General features: G+C 36.2%; 1 protein-coding gene across 1 annotated transcript in view; it reads right to left on the reverse strand.

Moving 5' to 3' along the window:
* The window catches only part of POU6F2 (POU class 6 homeobox 2), a 303,651-nt gene extending 292,185 nt beyond the window's left edge, over positions 1 to 11,466 (reverse strand). Inside the window, exon 1 of the mRNA XM_036396650.2 lies at positions 11,362 to 11,466. Coding sequence (XP_036252543.1) covers positions 11,362 to 11,466 — 105 coding nt within the window. The remainder of the gene's footprint in view (positions 1 to 11,361) is intronic.
* Positions 11,467 to 17,380: the final 5,914 nt, after the last annotated feature.

The following is a 17,380-nucleotide window of genomic DNA, read 5'->3' on the forward strand; positions in this document are numbered from 1 at the left end:
TAAATTGGTGCTCATGGAGTTTGGAATTGGATGGAGCTTTTCAGGAAGCACTTATACAAATACCTGTCAGATGTGACTCGGATAAGCTGATCCTGTCCATATGCAGGTGATTTTTGGAGGCTCCTTCCTGAGGTTCCCTTTTCTGTGAATTTTTAGGGGATGTAGCTATTTAGAGTTCCAAAGTAAACATCTGCCAACTACATTTCTCAAAGGCTTGGAATATAACCAAGCATGGCTTGTCACAGGATACCTGAAGAGACATGTCAAGCCCAATTTTCCTGCTCCTCACCACATTATCTTAATTTTGCTCTTAATTATGACATATTTTTAAAATGAGAAAAAATACACAATATTTCTATATCTTCCTTGGGAACCACTGAAGTATTTTAGCAGAAATTTCCTTTAAAAGTACTTAGGAAGAGTTAGCCAACCAGGTGGAAATACTAAGAACAGCAGCAAAGGTCCTAAAATAGGAAATACTGGGCTACTTCAATTATAGAAGGTTCTACAAGTTCTGCCAATATTTTTCCCTTAGGCTCTCACAAAATGGGGAAGCAAAGAGAGAAATATCTCACAACTTCACAGAATCCCTTAAGTCTCCTATGTTCCCATTTAAAAGGGATTATGAAATAAAATGGAGTAGGAAGCTCCTCAAAATTTCAAAGGAAACTCTTGTTTCAATGCCAAAATTGCTATTTTAATATTTTTTCCCATATCTGACTAATTTTAAGGTATTCCTCATTAGCATAACTGTCATTCTGGGCTTTGCTTTTTTCTCTTTGCTGTTTTTATTTACCAATTGAAGTATGCAACTTACAATAGAAAGTATAGAAAGAGGGAATTTAATTGACATTAATTCCTATGAATTTAACTTGTTTTCCTTTTCCCTAATCCAAATAAACTAACTGAATAATGCTCTGGAAAGACAGATCTTTGTCAAAAGTCACAGCAAGCAACACTGCAGCCCACAGGGTAAAAAAAAAAAAAAGAAAAAAAAAAAGAAAAAAGGGAGAACTAGATTAAGCCTTTTGTTTTAAGCATACTCATTTTAAAACCAAATTGATTGAGAAAGCAGCTCTGACTATTATGGTTTGAGTAGTGCTCTCTTCCCTCCCTTTCATATTTTCATCACTGCCAGCAAAGATATAGATGGAGACCAATAAAACAGGACTTGGACCTTTCACCTTGTCTGTTAATGGATATCTGTTTCTAACTAAATAAGGCTTTCTCCTTCCTCTTTTCCCCAGTCTGATTTCCACCTATCCCTTTTTCATTTCCATCCGAAAAAAATGGAAATTCTAATCTATTTGTTTGGACTCTATCCCTACTTACCTCAAGATGGGTTTCTACCATTCATGGAAATAAAAAAGAACTTTAAAGTACACATAAATAAATTACTCTTACAACCCACTTTACAGCTGTTTTGTACTTCCAGATGGTATAAAGAGATCCCAGTATAAAGTAGAATTAGGCTACTATCTCCAGTGCTTGAACTTCTCAAAAAAAGATAAATAACCAAACACAAGCATTATAAAAACAAAAAAATAATCACCATTTTTTTAGTGAAATTTTTATTTTCAGATGCCAATTCCAGTCTTGTTTTTCCAAAATTAAGGGAAAACACATAAAAAATTTTACCATTTGCCTTGCAGCACTGATTGGGAAAAAAATAAAAAGATCACTTTGGAGAGAGTATAATTAATATCAGTCAGGATGGGGCACACTGGGTTTAATTTTAGTGTTCTTCTCTTTTTCTTTCTGTGCCTTCTTTCTAGTTATCTTAGGAATCACTAATTGTTCAAACATTGTAGACTACACTCCTAAATTTGCTCATGTAAAGGCTTCTGAATTTGACAGAAGAAACTTAGAGGCTGCTGGTGATCCTGTTTGTCCAAATGTAACTGTTTAGCTCCACAGATTTACTTCTGATGAATCCTGGTAAATATCAGATAGAAAAGAAACCCCCAAGAACCCATCCTGAACATGCTCATGTTAAACGTCTGTTTGAAATTTAGTGTGCTTTTATTTATATTCTTAGGGAAATATGAGGCTACTTTGCAGCTTTTTTTTAATTAAAAGAGTAACTGAAATTCACCTATATACCTTAATGTTTGTTGTATCAGAAATTATTGACATCATGATATCTTGGAGATAAAAAAATTCTCAGCACACTGACCAGATTAAAAGCACAGATCTTTGTGCAGTTCTTAATTCAATAAAATGCTGTGGTACTTCATGATCAGAAGGAAATACGCCCTCAGAAGCATCTGTTTCTTCTGTGTCCTTCATGAGAGTCAAAGGGTACTTTACAATCCAATCCAATGCTAGATATAACCTTTTAAATAAATAAACCGTGGTTTAAGGATTTAAAAAGCACTAGATCAAAGAATGTAATCTTTGAGATCTAATAACTACAGTGATGGGTCTAGCATAAGGACATGAGCAGAGTAGAACAAAGGTTTGCTGAATATCCACAGTGCCTCTTGGGTTAAAATTCATTACAGAGTCACTCTAAATGCCTAGTCAAGGGGCAACCCTAAATTTCTCTTCTTGCTAAAATCCAGCATGAACTTCAAAAATAAACTGAAAGCAATATATTTATGGGAAGAAACTCCAATCTTCAGCTTATTTTGTGTTGTTGCTTAACTATTCAAAATTCAGCTCTTATTTTCCAAACCTGCCAATTTCAGTTTCAGCCTCCAGGTTTTTGGCTACACACCCTAACGCATACACACACACACAGATTTCTACTCCCCAGGATTTACTGAGTGGAGATGGAGAACTGGCATTTTTTTTCCAGCAGTGCATGTCTATATCCTCTTGCAACCAGAAGAGATCCAAGCCTTTAGCATTACACTGTCTAATGCACAATGTGCTTCTCATGTGAGCTTTCCCAATAAATTGTGGGGATACTTATGGATGTGCTCAAATGGTTCCATGATTACCCTTTAAATAAGCAATATCACCAAAACAAACAAACAAACAAACAAACAGCTGTGTTCAGAGTTATTGTAAACCCTTCACATGCTGTTTTAGAGCACTCTAAATTTGTCATCTGTCAGGCTTTGAAATTGCAAGTGTTGCTCACCAACTTGCACACAAAAAGTTTTCTTGCCTACTTTGGTGACAAGCTGGAGCAGGTGGTGAATACTGCACACAGACTTTTGGAAAAATCTTGTTATCTTTCTTTATTTCCCACCATGGGCATTACAACACACAAACCATCACTTCTGCCTGCTGCTTGACCAGCATCTTGTCAAATCTGGCTGCAAGATTAAGCTTCCCCAATTCTGAATTCAATATTGCAACCCTAAGGACATAAGAATCAAACTGGAACATTCTGGGTTTTGGAGTTGTTTTTTTTCCCTTTTAATGGACAAAATTGTTTCTACTCCAAGACCATAGTTTGCCCTGACTATAATGATAAATCATCATGACTGACACTAAGCAAAATGAGTTTGATATTTTCTGCTTTATCCTTCCACATTAGAAACCACTTTTACATTTGCCACAACTTTTAACCTTTCTTCCAAAATATTAGAATTATACAAATGAGGTAATATTTCTGCTTTGTATAATCCATTTGAAATACGTGAAGCACATTTTGTACACAGAAGGGAATGGGCACAGTGAAGAGAAGGTAAGATTTAATAGCCAGCAATCTTGCAATAACTGTTGGTTTCCTATAGCAGCATAATTCTTCTTTATTCCAGATTATTTTATTTCATTGGAACAGTGTCCTGCTAACAAAGCCAGGGGGAGGTCCAGGACTCCAGACAAATTCAGCACTTGGCAGCATCTGGTTCTAGTAGCAAAAGTTATTGACCCAATGACAGTGTCTTGGAAATACCAGACTTAACCATTATCAGAATTATTTGCATCTTTAGCTCTTTTTATTTTTTTAAAGGCATATTCAGTAATGATTAGGCACATTTCTCCATTGTTATAATTAAAAAACCCCAAAACAATGACAGCCTTTAATGTGATATACTAAGAAAAATGAAAGTGGATGCTACTTTGCCACTGATGGGAGACAATGTGATTTTAATTCATAAGTTTGAAGCAAGGATATGAAACATTCTGGTCATTGATATTGTTGTTTAAGTCTTAGTCTGTGTTGCAAATCTATGTTTAGCTATTTATTTCCCCCCCCAAAAGAGGATGTCTTGTAGGAGTGGGCTAAAGCCATCTGTTTTTTATTCCAGTAAAACTTCATTGCACTTGAAACAAAAGAAAGGCTCAAGTAAAAACTGCATTAGAGCTCCATAAGTTGGATTTATAAGTGAAAAAGCAGTTAGACATGTAAACAGTTTAGTGAAAAGTGCAACATTCTGATACAGAAGCATTACTTACAATATGTCTAACAGCAGTTGTATAATACTATTAACATGACTTTCACTAGTTTGCTTGCAAAAAACTCATGTTCTGTTATTTTCTGTTTCTTGAAACTTGTTTCCATAGCAGGGGGTAGTTAAAAAACACTTTCATCCTTTACTTGTCCCTGTAATAGTTCCTTTTTGGAAGTGCTGTTCCATAGCTGGATTGTGTCATCCAAACACGCATGAGTCCAAGTTCCCTGAAAATGCTATCAACTTACAAAATAAAAGCTACTCCATGGAATCAACTACTGAAATAGCACTAAGTTTCATTTTAACTTTTTTTTTTCTTTTGCTTTAGGTCCTATTTCCCTTCACAATGCCTTTCCCCATTTGTGGATTCAGAACCCCACCCTGGAATGAGCCACCTTTGCGAATAGGTCATATTTAGCAAGCACTTAAGATACCACTCACTAGATATATCACAGGGTCAAAATTACTCTCTCAATTGTGATTTTGTAACACTGCTTGTCAAATTATTTGATTTCTTGTAGAGGAAGGTGGCACAGAAAAGCCCACTAAGACAAGACCTACGTGTTTTGACAAGAACAGCTATCAGAGTTCTGCCCTGTAAATCCTCATTCGCATGTGCAAAGGACATGAGACAGCTGTACATCTACAGCAGAGAGCAAGATGAATTTATGAGGCCCTCATCTCTGAAAATAATTTATCCAACTTTGAGTCACTAAACAGTATCAATTACTATTACTCATGTGAGTAAAAGTTTGTTGGAGATAGTTTTGTTATATGTATGGCATATACAAATATAGATACAAAAATAGAAAAAACAGGCTTATCAGTAACTACAAAAACTATTCTAAACAACTTAAGAAAATTTAATTTATATAGTTCACCATATAAAGATTGCTTGAAATAAAGATTTTTGCATCCCCTCTTTCTTCCCCAACCTTTTCTTTACGAAGCTTTCTCCCACTACCTCTTTTAATAATGGCTAGAAATTTTGAACAGTCCCTTGATCTTCAAAATTTTCTTTTGATCTAACAGTTAGATAAAGCACTACTATAGAACAGCACTACCAGTCAACAGAGAATCATCAGTGGCAAACATCAACTAATATTTCTCTTTTGAAGAGAAAGTACTACACATCACAGAGGTTTTGAAGCCCACATTGAAACAAAACCCCTGAAGTGATAGTCTGTTTACCTGTAGCCCTGATACCCTCAAAAAGTAAGTGTTCAAGACCCTTGGGTTACTGTCTTTATTCCTAATAGCCAGTTCTAATTGTAAAACAGTTTGCATAACAATTATTTAGTTAGCATTTAAGCCAGACTTTGTTATATTTATTAGCAGTAACACAATAGGCTTGTCGGACAAGATCCTGCCAATTGCTATATATATGAGGAGCCCTATTGAATTCAGTATCATTCTCTGCACTTGAAGCTTTAGCAATTGCAGACTTCTTATGGGCTTAAGTGATTTGCTGACCAACTTATAAGTACATGCTTAAGTCTAGTTAAGTTTAATGAGAGATAAACATGCACATATTCAAAATTGCCTGATCTGAGGTTCTTCCATCTTTTGAATTTCAGAATGAAAACCTACATTATTAATGTTGCTGAATGATGTAAATCACAGGAAAAAATAATATTTTGCCATATCTTCATCTAATGTTGAAAGTGCTGTATACAGTTTCTCTTTGATTGTCCTTTTATTTTCTTCCATTTGAGTTGCAGTTAAGATCAGAGAAGAAAAATAAAAGTCTTGTTACAGCTACAGGTCACTGTAAGATAAGAGGCTCAGCAGTCACTTCTATGCACTGTACACACAAAAGTGGGCCAGACTGATATTTAGTTTATCAGTCTGGAATCTAGGAAACATAACAGAGGTACTTGAATGTAAATGCATTGTCAAAAGATAATAATCTACATCACTGAAGGAGTGTCACTTGTCCAGTAATTTAAAGGTCATCTGACATACTTCATTTTTCTCTTACAATTAGAATATAGTGAATATACACAGAGTACAAATCACAGCTTTTTAAGATTTGACCTCTTAATTGGCTGCCCTGACCCACAGATGAAACCACACAGTAGTACAGAACAGAAAAAAGAAAATCAGAGAAAATTACTAAATATGTTTTAGAAAGCTGATTTCAATTAAAATCCAATTTTGGTGTGAAAAGAAGAAAAATCTTTTAAAGTATGAATCAAAATGATAAAAATTCATATTTTCTGCTGTAAAAACAAAAGTCAACAGAAAAATGCATTCTTTTGCTGGAATCCAGGCCTAGGACCAAAGAATTTACATATATTAAATTAACAAGATTCAAAGTCCTCTACAACAAATACTGTAAAATATTACAGCCACATTCCTGCATCTCCTTACAATAATAATTCTTAAGGACACAATATTCTAGAGAGTATATACAATAGTGGGTTTCTCCAAAGATGGAATGCTTCATTATCAGAGTACCAGTGTGTTCATAAATATTAAAAAGTATGACTTTTTCAAACATATTTCTTACTGTTTACATTGTCTCTCTACTACTGAAAAAAAAAAACAGTCAATGGGTACCTGTCCATAAGTCTCTCTCTCACAGTCCTGAGCTGCAGAAAACCACTGCTGGTGACAGTAAAGGACCACAGTTTTTGTTCTGGATACACAATGAGCTGCCAAGGGGACATGTAGTCTGGCCTTACTTATGCAAGTAGTTATTCTTACAGTGATGGGTCTAATTCTAACTTGAAAGAACAGGATTTGTCCCAAACTGCAGACAAAATGGCACAATTCCTTGCTGTCTTACAAAAGTGGGTCCTAGTTTTACATAAGGTTATTTTCTGTTTGTTTATGTTATAGGCAATTCTTTATATTAGATTAGAGCTGGAAACCGATATTCCAAGAGAAAAAGAACTTCTCTACTGCTATAAGAAAAATCATGTAGAGATTGCTCAAGACAAAATAACATTATAGATCTGATCTTCATTTTGTAAAAATTAAACTCCTGGATACATATTAGTCTGCATTATAAAATCAACACTGACAACAGATTAAACTTCTGAAAGGTGACCAAAAGTTGCAAAAAGAATGGTTTCTCTGAAACATGTTGTATTGTGGTTAATCATGAGGAAGAACACAAAAAAAAATTTAAAAAGGCAACAAAATGAAACAGAACAGAAAGACCCACACTGGCTGCAGCAATGTATCAGATTCATAAACTGGGTTTTAGAGAGCTCTCTGTGGGAAAAGACCATGTTTATCCTTGCATAAATAGCATTTACTACATGGTGAGATCATATGGAGGATACCACTTAAATACATGCTAAACCTGTAGAAATACATGCTAAACCTGTAGAAAGAGAACTCAAACATAGCAGTAATAACTGCAAACACAGGCTTATTTGAAGAAGAATGTTACCTAATTTACTTCCTCTCAATATACAGAGATCTAATTTAAGCTGCTCCCCTCCCCTTTCCCACTTTAGTATAGAACCAGTGAACACAGAAATGTGCAGCCAGCCTGGGCCCTCAGGCCGGTGGATCAAGATGGCAGGCTGGCCTGGGCTCCCCTGGGGACAGCAGAGCCAGAAGGGTGATTGGACACAGTGACCTGTCTGCATGAGATGAGACAAAAACAGGAGGGCTGTAATGCTGATGAACTAACCTGTCACTCACAAGCTCAGGTCTGAGGAGAAAAAAAAAGATGGAGAGAAAAAAGAATAAGAAAAAGGTATAGTAGAGGTTTTAGAAAGCATGCAAGGCAGAAAAATTACAATGTTATTGGAATAATTAGATGACATTTAATTATCTGTTCATTCAGATGGGCTCAGGATATACAGCTAATATGGCATGAAAATCCAGCTAATAGTTTCTATGAGAGCAAAACACAATTGAAGAAATAATGGATATTGTGGTTTGGCATGCAAGAAAGGATGCTACACACTATTGCTGGCAGGGATCAGGGTTTCATGCCAAACACTCCAGTTATGAATCAAAATCACAATGAGCAATGAGCTTCTAGATCTTGACACACAAGGCAAGGAGGTTGTTCTTCAGAGTACTTGGGTGTTTTATTGCTTGCTTGGGGGAGGAAAAATCCAGAGGGAAGGCTCACAAGCAATTCTGCACCCTGGACCCAGTACACCCAGGTGCTGGGTAGCAGTCAGAGTTGTAGCACTCTGCACACCATTGCCATCACCAGTGGGAATTACTGTGGACTGGTGGTTAAAGACAGTTGAAATCTAGATTTTTTTTTTAAAAAGGTAAAAAATGCATTTAATGATGAACAAGTACTTGGTGTTGAAAATGCCTTTAAATTGGTATGCTCCTCCTATTCCATTTGTGTCATACACAGACTAATGCTTGAACTACAAAAATCTGCTACTGTGTCTGATCTCCATTGCATCAGCTATACGTGTATAGTTTGGATTTTTAATTAGGCGAGTTCACATTCCATTAGCAGTAAACAAGATTGAAATTAGAGCTACATCTGCAGGATTAGTAAAAAAAAAAAATTGTCATGGCAGAAAAAAAATACAGTGCTGATATAAAAAGGCCAAATTATATATATTTATCCAATTTTTTGGGTTTAGGGGTTTGAAAGTTAACAAAGACTTTCAATAACTTTTTCTAATACTGTCAGGAAATAAATGCCTCTTCTAAAACTATGCAACTACTAAATATGCAAACCTTAACTATCAATACAAAATAGAGACTTACAATACGGAAAGATTTTCTGCCACAGGGCTTGCCTTTTGATAGTTATTTTTTCTTAAAGTACTTACAGAAAGTCCGTGTCTATTTTCAGCAAAGTATGTTAATTATACTGATTGCCCTGAGATTCCCACATTTTAACTAACTCCTTTATTATACAACCAGAAAATGCATAATTTATCAGAAAAAAAAATTAAACTTTTTTCCCTATCTTAGCACATAGCTAATAACAACCAAACATTGGACAATTAATCAAAACAAAAACATACTTGAAAATTTTGTGGATTTATGAACCTATTTTGATGTGCACACTTATATATATGAAATGTAAATATGCACACATGCTGATCTGAAAAAAATGTTTGCAGCACCTAAGACAGTAAGTTTCAGAAAAATAACATCTATAAAGTCTAGCACAGAAAACCCACAGCAGTTCATCACCTAAAATGCATAAATTTATTTTTCTTTTAAGTACATGCTCTTGCTATTAATTTTAGGAAATGAAATACACAAACACATGATATAAACATTTTTCCAGACACTCACTGAACTTTTTTCATTCATGAAATATGGAATGTTACACACAGAAAAAAAAATCCTTCTACCATTTCCAGCCTCAAAACCACTTTTTGAGAGTTGGCAAGCCTTAAACATAAAATAGCTAACTTACACTTTCTTAAATTTGAAAACAAAATTTACATTAAAAAGATATTACAAGCTTTTAGATTTATAAAGATTTCAGGGTAGATTTTCTGTCAAGAGCACTTGCTCAAAACCTTGCCATTGTATCTCCCTTAGAATCATTAAATATATTTCTGTAAGACTGAACAAGTTAACCAAAAAGGTAACTAACACAGTCTAAAATACTTATTTTTCCACAATGTAGTACTGGCAAGCATGCCCCACTTTTTAGGTATAAGCCAGCCTAATAGAAAGCTGTGAATGTTTGGAGGATTTTTAATAAAAAATGTATCTTCTATTTTTAAAATATTTAAAGCAATAAAAGTCTGTGGTAAACATGGCATTACATATTTGACATTTTCCACCCAAAAATGCATTACTATGTACGATGGTATTAATAAACCATGTGCTTTGAGGGACTTCAGTGCTTTGCCGTAATTTAGATGAAAACAATGTATAGAATGAGAATTTTTCTACCATTACATCAACATATAGAAAACAAATACTATGTCATCATTTCAGCAGCATGCGTTCACTGTACTGGAAACATATGCAAAAAAACACAAACTTTTGAGAGTTCAAAAAATACCCTTTACCAGAGAATGATTTACAAGTCAGTGGTTAATGAGAAATTGTTGAGCACTTAAAATTTTGTTAGAAGAAGAAAAACAGGCACCCTCATCTGACTCTGACTGCTTTCACAGGAAAACAGCCCTCCCTGCTCATCAGAACAAAATAATTTCTTTCCCCACTTCATGTTATTATTTGAAGCAAATGAAAAGACAATGATTTTTCTCTCTTCTGGCTAAAGCTCAAAACAGCATGGTTAAATCACACATATAAAAACTACAGACTTATCAGAAATCACAAAACAGAAAGAGAAGGACTCACTGACCCATTTGGAAGACAAAGACGACAAAACGGAAAAGCTCTAAAAATCAGCTTGTGAGGCCTTTGAGAGATATTCTTCTGGCATTTCATCACAGCAGCCCCAGTTCACTTCCCTGGATACAGGGAGGGAGAACTAAATAGAGCTGTTTATTAAAGCTGTTGTGCTGGATTGCATTAGGAAGCACGAGCAGACCACCTGGACCTTTCAGATTGTGGCAGTGTTTAATTTGCAGGCTGCCCCTCTGCAGCAGCAAAGACTACTACATTTACCAGGCTCAATCACACATTATCTGGATTAGGAGTATAAGAGGAAAAAATAAAAATAAAAAATAAAAGCCACAGCATCTAGCACAGGAATACAGTCAATATAAAAATAAGGAACAGCATTACAAATAGAAAGCAACTCCCCAGCAAACATAACACTTTCACTCCTCGGTTCTTCTACTTCAGCATATTTAAACAAAATAAAACAGCAAATTAATAAATACATTGATTTGATAAAGCTCAGGCTGAAATGGGGTTTATTAGAAGAAAAGGATGGTAATTTAGTTTTTTCTAGTGATTTCCTGGCCAGATTATTGTGTTTCTTTTGCCTTTCTCACTTTCAGTACTACACTCGCTGGTAGCTGAAGATACAGATAGAAAGATGGTACTGTAAATATGAATTATGTGAATCATATGGTTAGACCCTTGTGAAAAAAAAAAAAATAAAAGGGGAGTTGAGAAATGGCTGACTCCATACCTGACCAATTACAGCTTGCATGGTCCCTGTGTCCTGCTGAGCTGAAAGATCGCAATCCATCATATGTAGTCTTTGAAAAGGAGAATGGGGGTTTCTGGCATGCATCTGTCAATCAACTTCTGCACTCACAACCATCACCAAAAGCAAGGGAAAAAAGTCAAGCTGCTCCACCAAATAGGATGAAATAGTCATGTGACCTTCAGCACTCTCACACACATACATACTTCCATAGAACGTATGAATTTTCTGCAGATATGAAATGACATTGACAAATACCCAATACCAAGTAAATAAAGTGAGACAAACAGCTACTCACCAAAGAGAAAACACTTGCTGTAATCTTCAGCCTAAAGATTTAATATACCTAAAAGGTATTTTAAACTGAGTGTTTTCTTTAGAGCCTAAACTTTTCAGATAAGGTGATATGATTTTATATATGCAGACAGTGGTCAGAACTTTAACCCCTTGCGTCCTCTTGCAGCCTCTAATTTTGTTCCCCCACCTTTATCCTTCTACTTCATATCTTTTTGAGTTCTTGATTTTTTTTTTCTTTAAGTTTCTTTTGTGTCAAAGTGAAGTGGCTTGTGTTGCCATCTTTGGATTTGCAGAGATTATGAGAACTCGATGGAAAAAAATTTCTAACAGGAAAAAAAGAAGCAGGAGCTGAGAAACCTGTGTCTGTACTCACAAGTCAAAGCATCTCACTGCTTTACTCCACCAGAAGTCAAATGTTTTCTTTACTGGAAATATATATTTAAGTATTAGTTTATGTGAGCTGTGATGAGCACTCCAAATATTAAATATTCAGACTATGTAAATCCTACTTACAGAATCCTTTCCAGCAGAATTTTGGTTCATTCACTGCTCCACTGAACTGACATAAAATGTTGTTACTTAGGAAGGCAAACATTACCATTTTTTTGAATGGAAGCAGTTTGTTTCATGTATCTCCCCCTCTGAGTTAAGATTTGCAAGAATTTCCAAGCCTATTTTTTATTCTTGTCAAAATATATCACCCACTTGTCTCCAAAAACTGAGTGTCCTGCACGACATGCTGTAGCATTGATTGCTGATACCTTATTGGCCAGTGATTGCTGAAGGGTGACATTAATGTAACCTCGTAGCACTTTAACCCTTTGAAGATCAATACAGTCCTCCGGCAATATAGTAGAATAACAGCCCATATACTTTTTGCTGTATTACAGCTTCATATAAATATTAGTGCATCTTTCTATCCTCCTCAAATTGCATTTCAGTTAGTAGTGCAAACAACACACTTTCTAAAGGACGTCAGAAGCAAAAATGCAGAAAAAACCCCAGTCTAGTCTCTATGCTTAACCTAATACACCCTTTTCATTTCAGTAAGTTCCTGGCAATATTTTGACATTATTATTTCATTTTTAAAGGCATTGAAAATATTGATCTTAGCTTTTATGGTCAATGAAATGTGCGAATATCAACCATATTCTAATTGTAGGCACTTGCCAGTCTCCTACTACAGAATTTCAAGATTCAACATCCAGAAGTGTTTGGAATGTGATGAAGTGCATGTATATGAGCATATATGTGTGTATGCATATATATGTGTGTATGTATGTGCATACGCATGTAAGTATAGAACAAATGAAATGTGTGTTGAGGGAGTGAGATAGGCAGGGAATATCCAGTTTTTGAGTTTTTATAATACAATTATTTTTTTAAATGTTAAGAAAAAACTTAGGAAATTTTGATACATATTTTAAAAATTAGAAATAAGAACAATTCACATGAGGAAATTTTGATACATATTTTAAAAATTAGAAATAAGAACAATTCACATGTAGATGCATGGGGACCCAGAAGTGTTCCTAGGACAACAAAATATTTTAGCATAACAAAGTTTTCAAATCAAGCATTTTTAGAAAGATATACAATATTAACAATGAAATATTGCCTCTGGAAGGAGGAGGAAGGAGTACCTGAAATGTTGTTTCCAACATTTGCTATGCATTTCATTTATAAATATAAATAAAATGCACCATTTGAGCTGAAATCTTATCTGCTTCTTACTCATGAAAGAAAATACACTGAACTATTACCTTGGGCTGCCTTCTGGTCAGCTGAGAATTTGCTGCGTCTCTTCATCCAGGACAATTCTATGGAAAAACCAGGCAGTATTGTGAAGGCCATAATCAACATCCATATCATCACAAACAATTCAAAGTACAACTGGTAAGTGGGTGAGTGAGTAGAGGAGATTGCCTCAGCTGTCTCCAGGAAAACAGACACGCTAAAATCAAATACTACACATGAATTTGAAAGAAATGTTAAGGATGTCCATTTTACAGTTTTTCTTCAGGAGAAGCCTTTCTGCAGTGGGTATGCACAAACACCTTTCAAATTCCTTTAACTCATTTAACTAAACCTGGTAATTAACACTGCGAGGTTTTTATTAGTGGAGACACTGACAGAGACATTTGTTACAGAACAGAAATAAGCACAGTGTTGTATGCACACAAGTCTGCTGCACCCTTACATACCATTAAGCAACCAGTGGCTTGCACACAACACCAGCAGAGCTGCAAGAGCTCCCTCCTCCCAGAGTGAGATATATGCTACCTCTCTTTTTACTATAATTAACCTACACTTCCAGGAAATGCCAATCTACTATCTAAAATGTAAAACAAAATCCCTGCAGTTAATGCCTCTGCATAATTTACAGCACCATTGTTAATCTGAACAGCTGCAAGAGCCTCCTGTGCTGCTGCTGGAGCTGCCCTTACCTCTGAGGAGCTGGAGACCTTTTCCCTCAGCCAAATCTACCTGATCATGTCTGTAGGGGCAGCACAGCTGATCCCTGAGCACTGTTTCATCTTTGCTTCTCATCCTTCAGGCCTTCCACTGGCCATCTCCTGAAAGGTGTGGGTCCCACTTTGTCTTTTTACTTACTCTGAGGAATTATCTCCCTAACATCTCCCACTCTCCCTACTCACTCCCTCGCCTGAAAACACACACTTCCTTTGCTGCTGGAAAGGTGATTTAGCTCTCCTGTCAGCAGTCAAAAAGGTGAGAGAGCAAGATAGTGCCTAATTTGCCACAGGGCAGACTCAGATGGAGAGCAGGGTGCAAAGGGGAACTTGAGTTGCCAGGTTTGCTCTAGCACAAGCATCTTGTGGAAAATTACTGAAAGACAGAATGACAAATACTGCTTACCAACCAGCTGTGCTGCATCTCCAACAGAGACCTTCTGTTCTCCTTTGAAACTTTTTATCCATGGCTCTACTTCAGCATACCTGAGAGGAAAATAGTTACGGAGTCACAGCTATCTATGGCAGCTATGCCTTCCTACATGCATTCCCCTTCAGCACCTGCCACAAAGGTTTGCATTACTGTACCTAAAATCATTGAGAGAGGGCTTACACAGGGAGGAGGCTGATTTATCACTTAATTCAATGTGCAAATTCAAAGTGGTAAAATGCCTGTGTTTTGAGTTGCACACTGGATTTCTGGCAGCCAGGGAAAGTGTAAAACTGAGTACCTTTAACCGCAGTAGACTTTCCCTGTTTAATTGAAACAATAATTTAAAAAAGGTACTTTTTAATAGAATAATGTGCTTGATTTTACCTCACAGATACACAGCTAAGAACTTGTGAAAAAAGTATTACTGTATAAAATAATTTCTTTCCTGTTTTCCAGGAGAATATAAGTTTCCTGGGTGGCAAAACCTAGTATTTAGAATTATACAGCAATGCAAAACCCAATTACTTCATAGCTAAAATGTGTTAAAACACATGGTCATTTTAAAATGCTCATTATTTATGATTGTCTATTGTTTTTTTCCATCCTGAACTAGAAGCCTTGTGATCAACAGAGCCCCGGGCTTTACTAAAATACCTTTAGGCACTTGATTACATGCCATAGCAGAACTTGCAGCAGATTTAGTGAATTGAGCAAGACACTCCTGCTTACAGCATTGGTACACTAGGGGGACTCTTTTTCCTCTTTTCTCGAGTGACAGATGCAGGGCACTGTCAGAACAAGCTGTCGTACCTCACACTACAGGCCCTTTACTCACCCCTAAAACACACAAGTCCCAGTCTAGCCCTCTTCGAAAATGAACAAATCAAATTCTAAATTGTCAATGACTTCCTTCCTCTCTCACTCTCTCTAGCCATCTTTGCCAAACTGACAGTATGTGGCATTTTGCATCTTAATTTTCATGGATATGTGAGTGGGGTTTCTGTATGAGCAAACTTCTGCTGAATTTTGCTAATTCCAAAATAATTGTTTTGTATTAAGAGACAGCAATGGATTACAGATCCTGCCTCTGCAAGCCCATTTTGGCTAATCACTTTTATATTTCAGAGGGAATTCTGCTATTAAGAAAACCTCTGACACTTCTAATTTCTCCTCCTCCAGATTTCATTAATGTATAATTTCTGGGTTTCCTCCCACTGCCCCAGAGCTCCATTTTTCAAAAACCAAGCTACTGGCACATACTCACTTCAAGAATGACACTTCCTTCTCTTCCTGTATCATGTAAAGGAAATTCAGGAAAAGATGTTTCTGTGCCTAAATTGCTAGAACAAGGCATAATCTACATTATACTCCTTTCTGTACAGCCAGTGGAATGGTTTTCCCTCAGTGTGTATCCTTCACTCTCTAAAGAAAACATCTGCAAAAAACTTTCTTTTTCTTGTTATTTTAGAGAAAAGGGACTTGCTCTAACACTTTGTATCTTTGGAAATGTAGAAATAAATTCTCCCTCTTTCCCTCTAGCTCTAAGAAGCTGGTTTGATTGAAAACCTATTTTTGTGTTTTAGGGAGGAAAAATGTTCAACAGATCTTTCAGTTTTCTGATTCAACTGGAATTTATATAAAATTAAAATCTAGGAAATGGGAAAGGGATTCTTTTTCCATAGTAAACTACATAGTGAAGAGACAGCACCTTCCTCCTCTACTCCTATGCTAAGTGATGAGAGGTGATTACACCAAGGATGATAGAATCTAGCTAATCAGAGGACTCACACCTCTCAGGTGAAATTGAATTGTGGAGGAAAAACATGTTGAGAGGGAGGAGGGATTAGCAAGAAAGGGTAATATTGACTGGGTAAGGTTTAAGAATATACTTCCCAGGTATATTCCCAACTCCAGCATTCTAATAAAACCACATTCTTCATGTCTCATGGTGTTTTCTGCAGTATCTGGTGCAATGGGTTTTTTAAGACCTCTCACTTATTGGATATACCATGGATAATAATGGAGATTATCACCATGTGGGTATAGCATATCCAATAATGGAGATTTACACCATGTGAAGAACAGACCATATTTGGGGGAACTAAAAAATATGATCCTTACTGTGAACGGAATAATCTTTTTCCAAAACTTTTCCAAAATCTTTGGCAGGATATAGAACATGTCAAGGACATTAGTAACATAAAAAATAAGGCATATTTTTCTGTTAATTGAGTAATAGAATGTATTAATGAGTCATATCAGTAACTATATAACTCTTCAGAGTTAATGTTCTTACCATGCTGTCATTGTTATAGAGCAAAGGGGTGGAGCTTCTAGCAGCATTTAATTCCATACCACCCACATCATGGCAGAGGCATGGTTTCAGCAGGAGGAAGCCAAGGCCAGAAATGGAAGGATTGCCATCTTTCACCTAGCTTAGGGGAGAGGATGTGCAGGTTTCAGGGCCAGCCTGGCAGAACTGGCCCCTTTCTGCCGCCAGCAGTCTCTTTCCTGTTCCTCTGAGTGGTGAGTTTTCTGGTTTAGTGCTGAAAGACAGAACCAGCAAGCCTGAGATGCCGCTGCAAGAAAAAGAAAAGGGAGAGAGCAGTGGTGGCACAGAGCGGAGTCCAGCTGAGTACCTTCTTTTATCAATATTGTTGTGGTTATTGTGATTATTCAGTAAATTGTGATTTCTCAGTAAATTGTGATTTCATCCTAAAACGTCTCCTAGTGTTTTCTCCACTTTTGAAATAGGATGGGGAAAAGGGGGCAGCTTGAGTGGGTTTAATTTTCTTGCTGG

Source organism: Molothrus ater, chromosome 1, assembly GCF_012460135.2.
Source record: "Molothrus ater isolate BHLD 08-10-18 breed brown headed cowbird chromosome 1, BPBGC_Mater_1.1, whole genome shotgun sequence".
NCBI lineage: Eukaryota > Metazoa > Chordata > Aves > Passeriformes > Icteridae > Molothrus > Molothrus ater.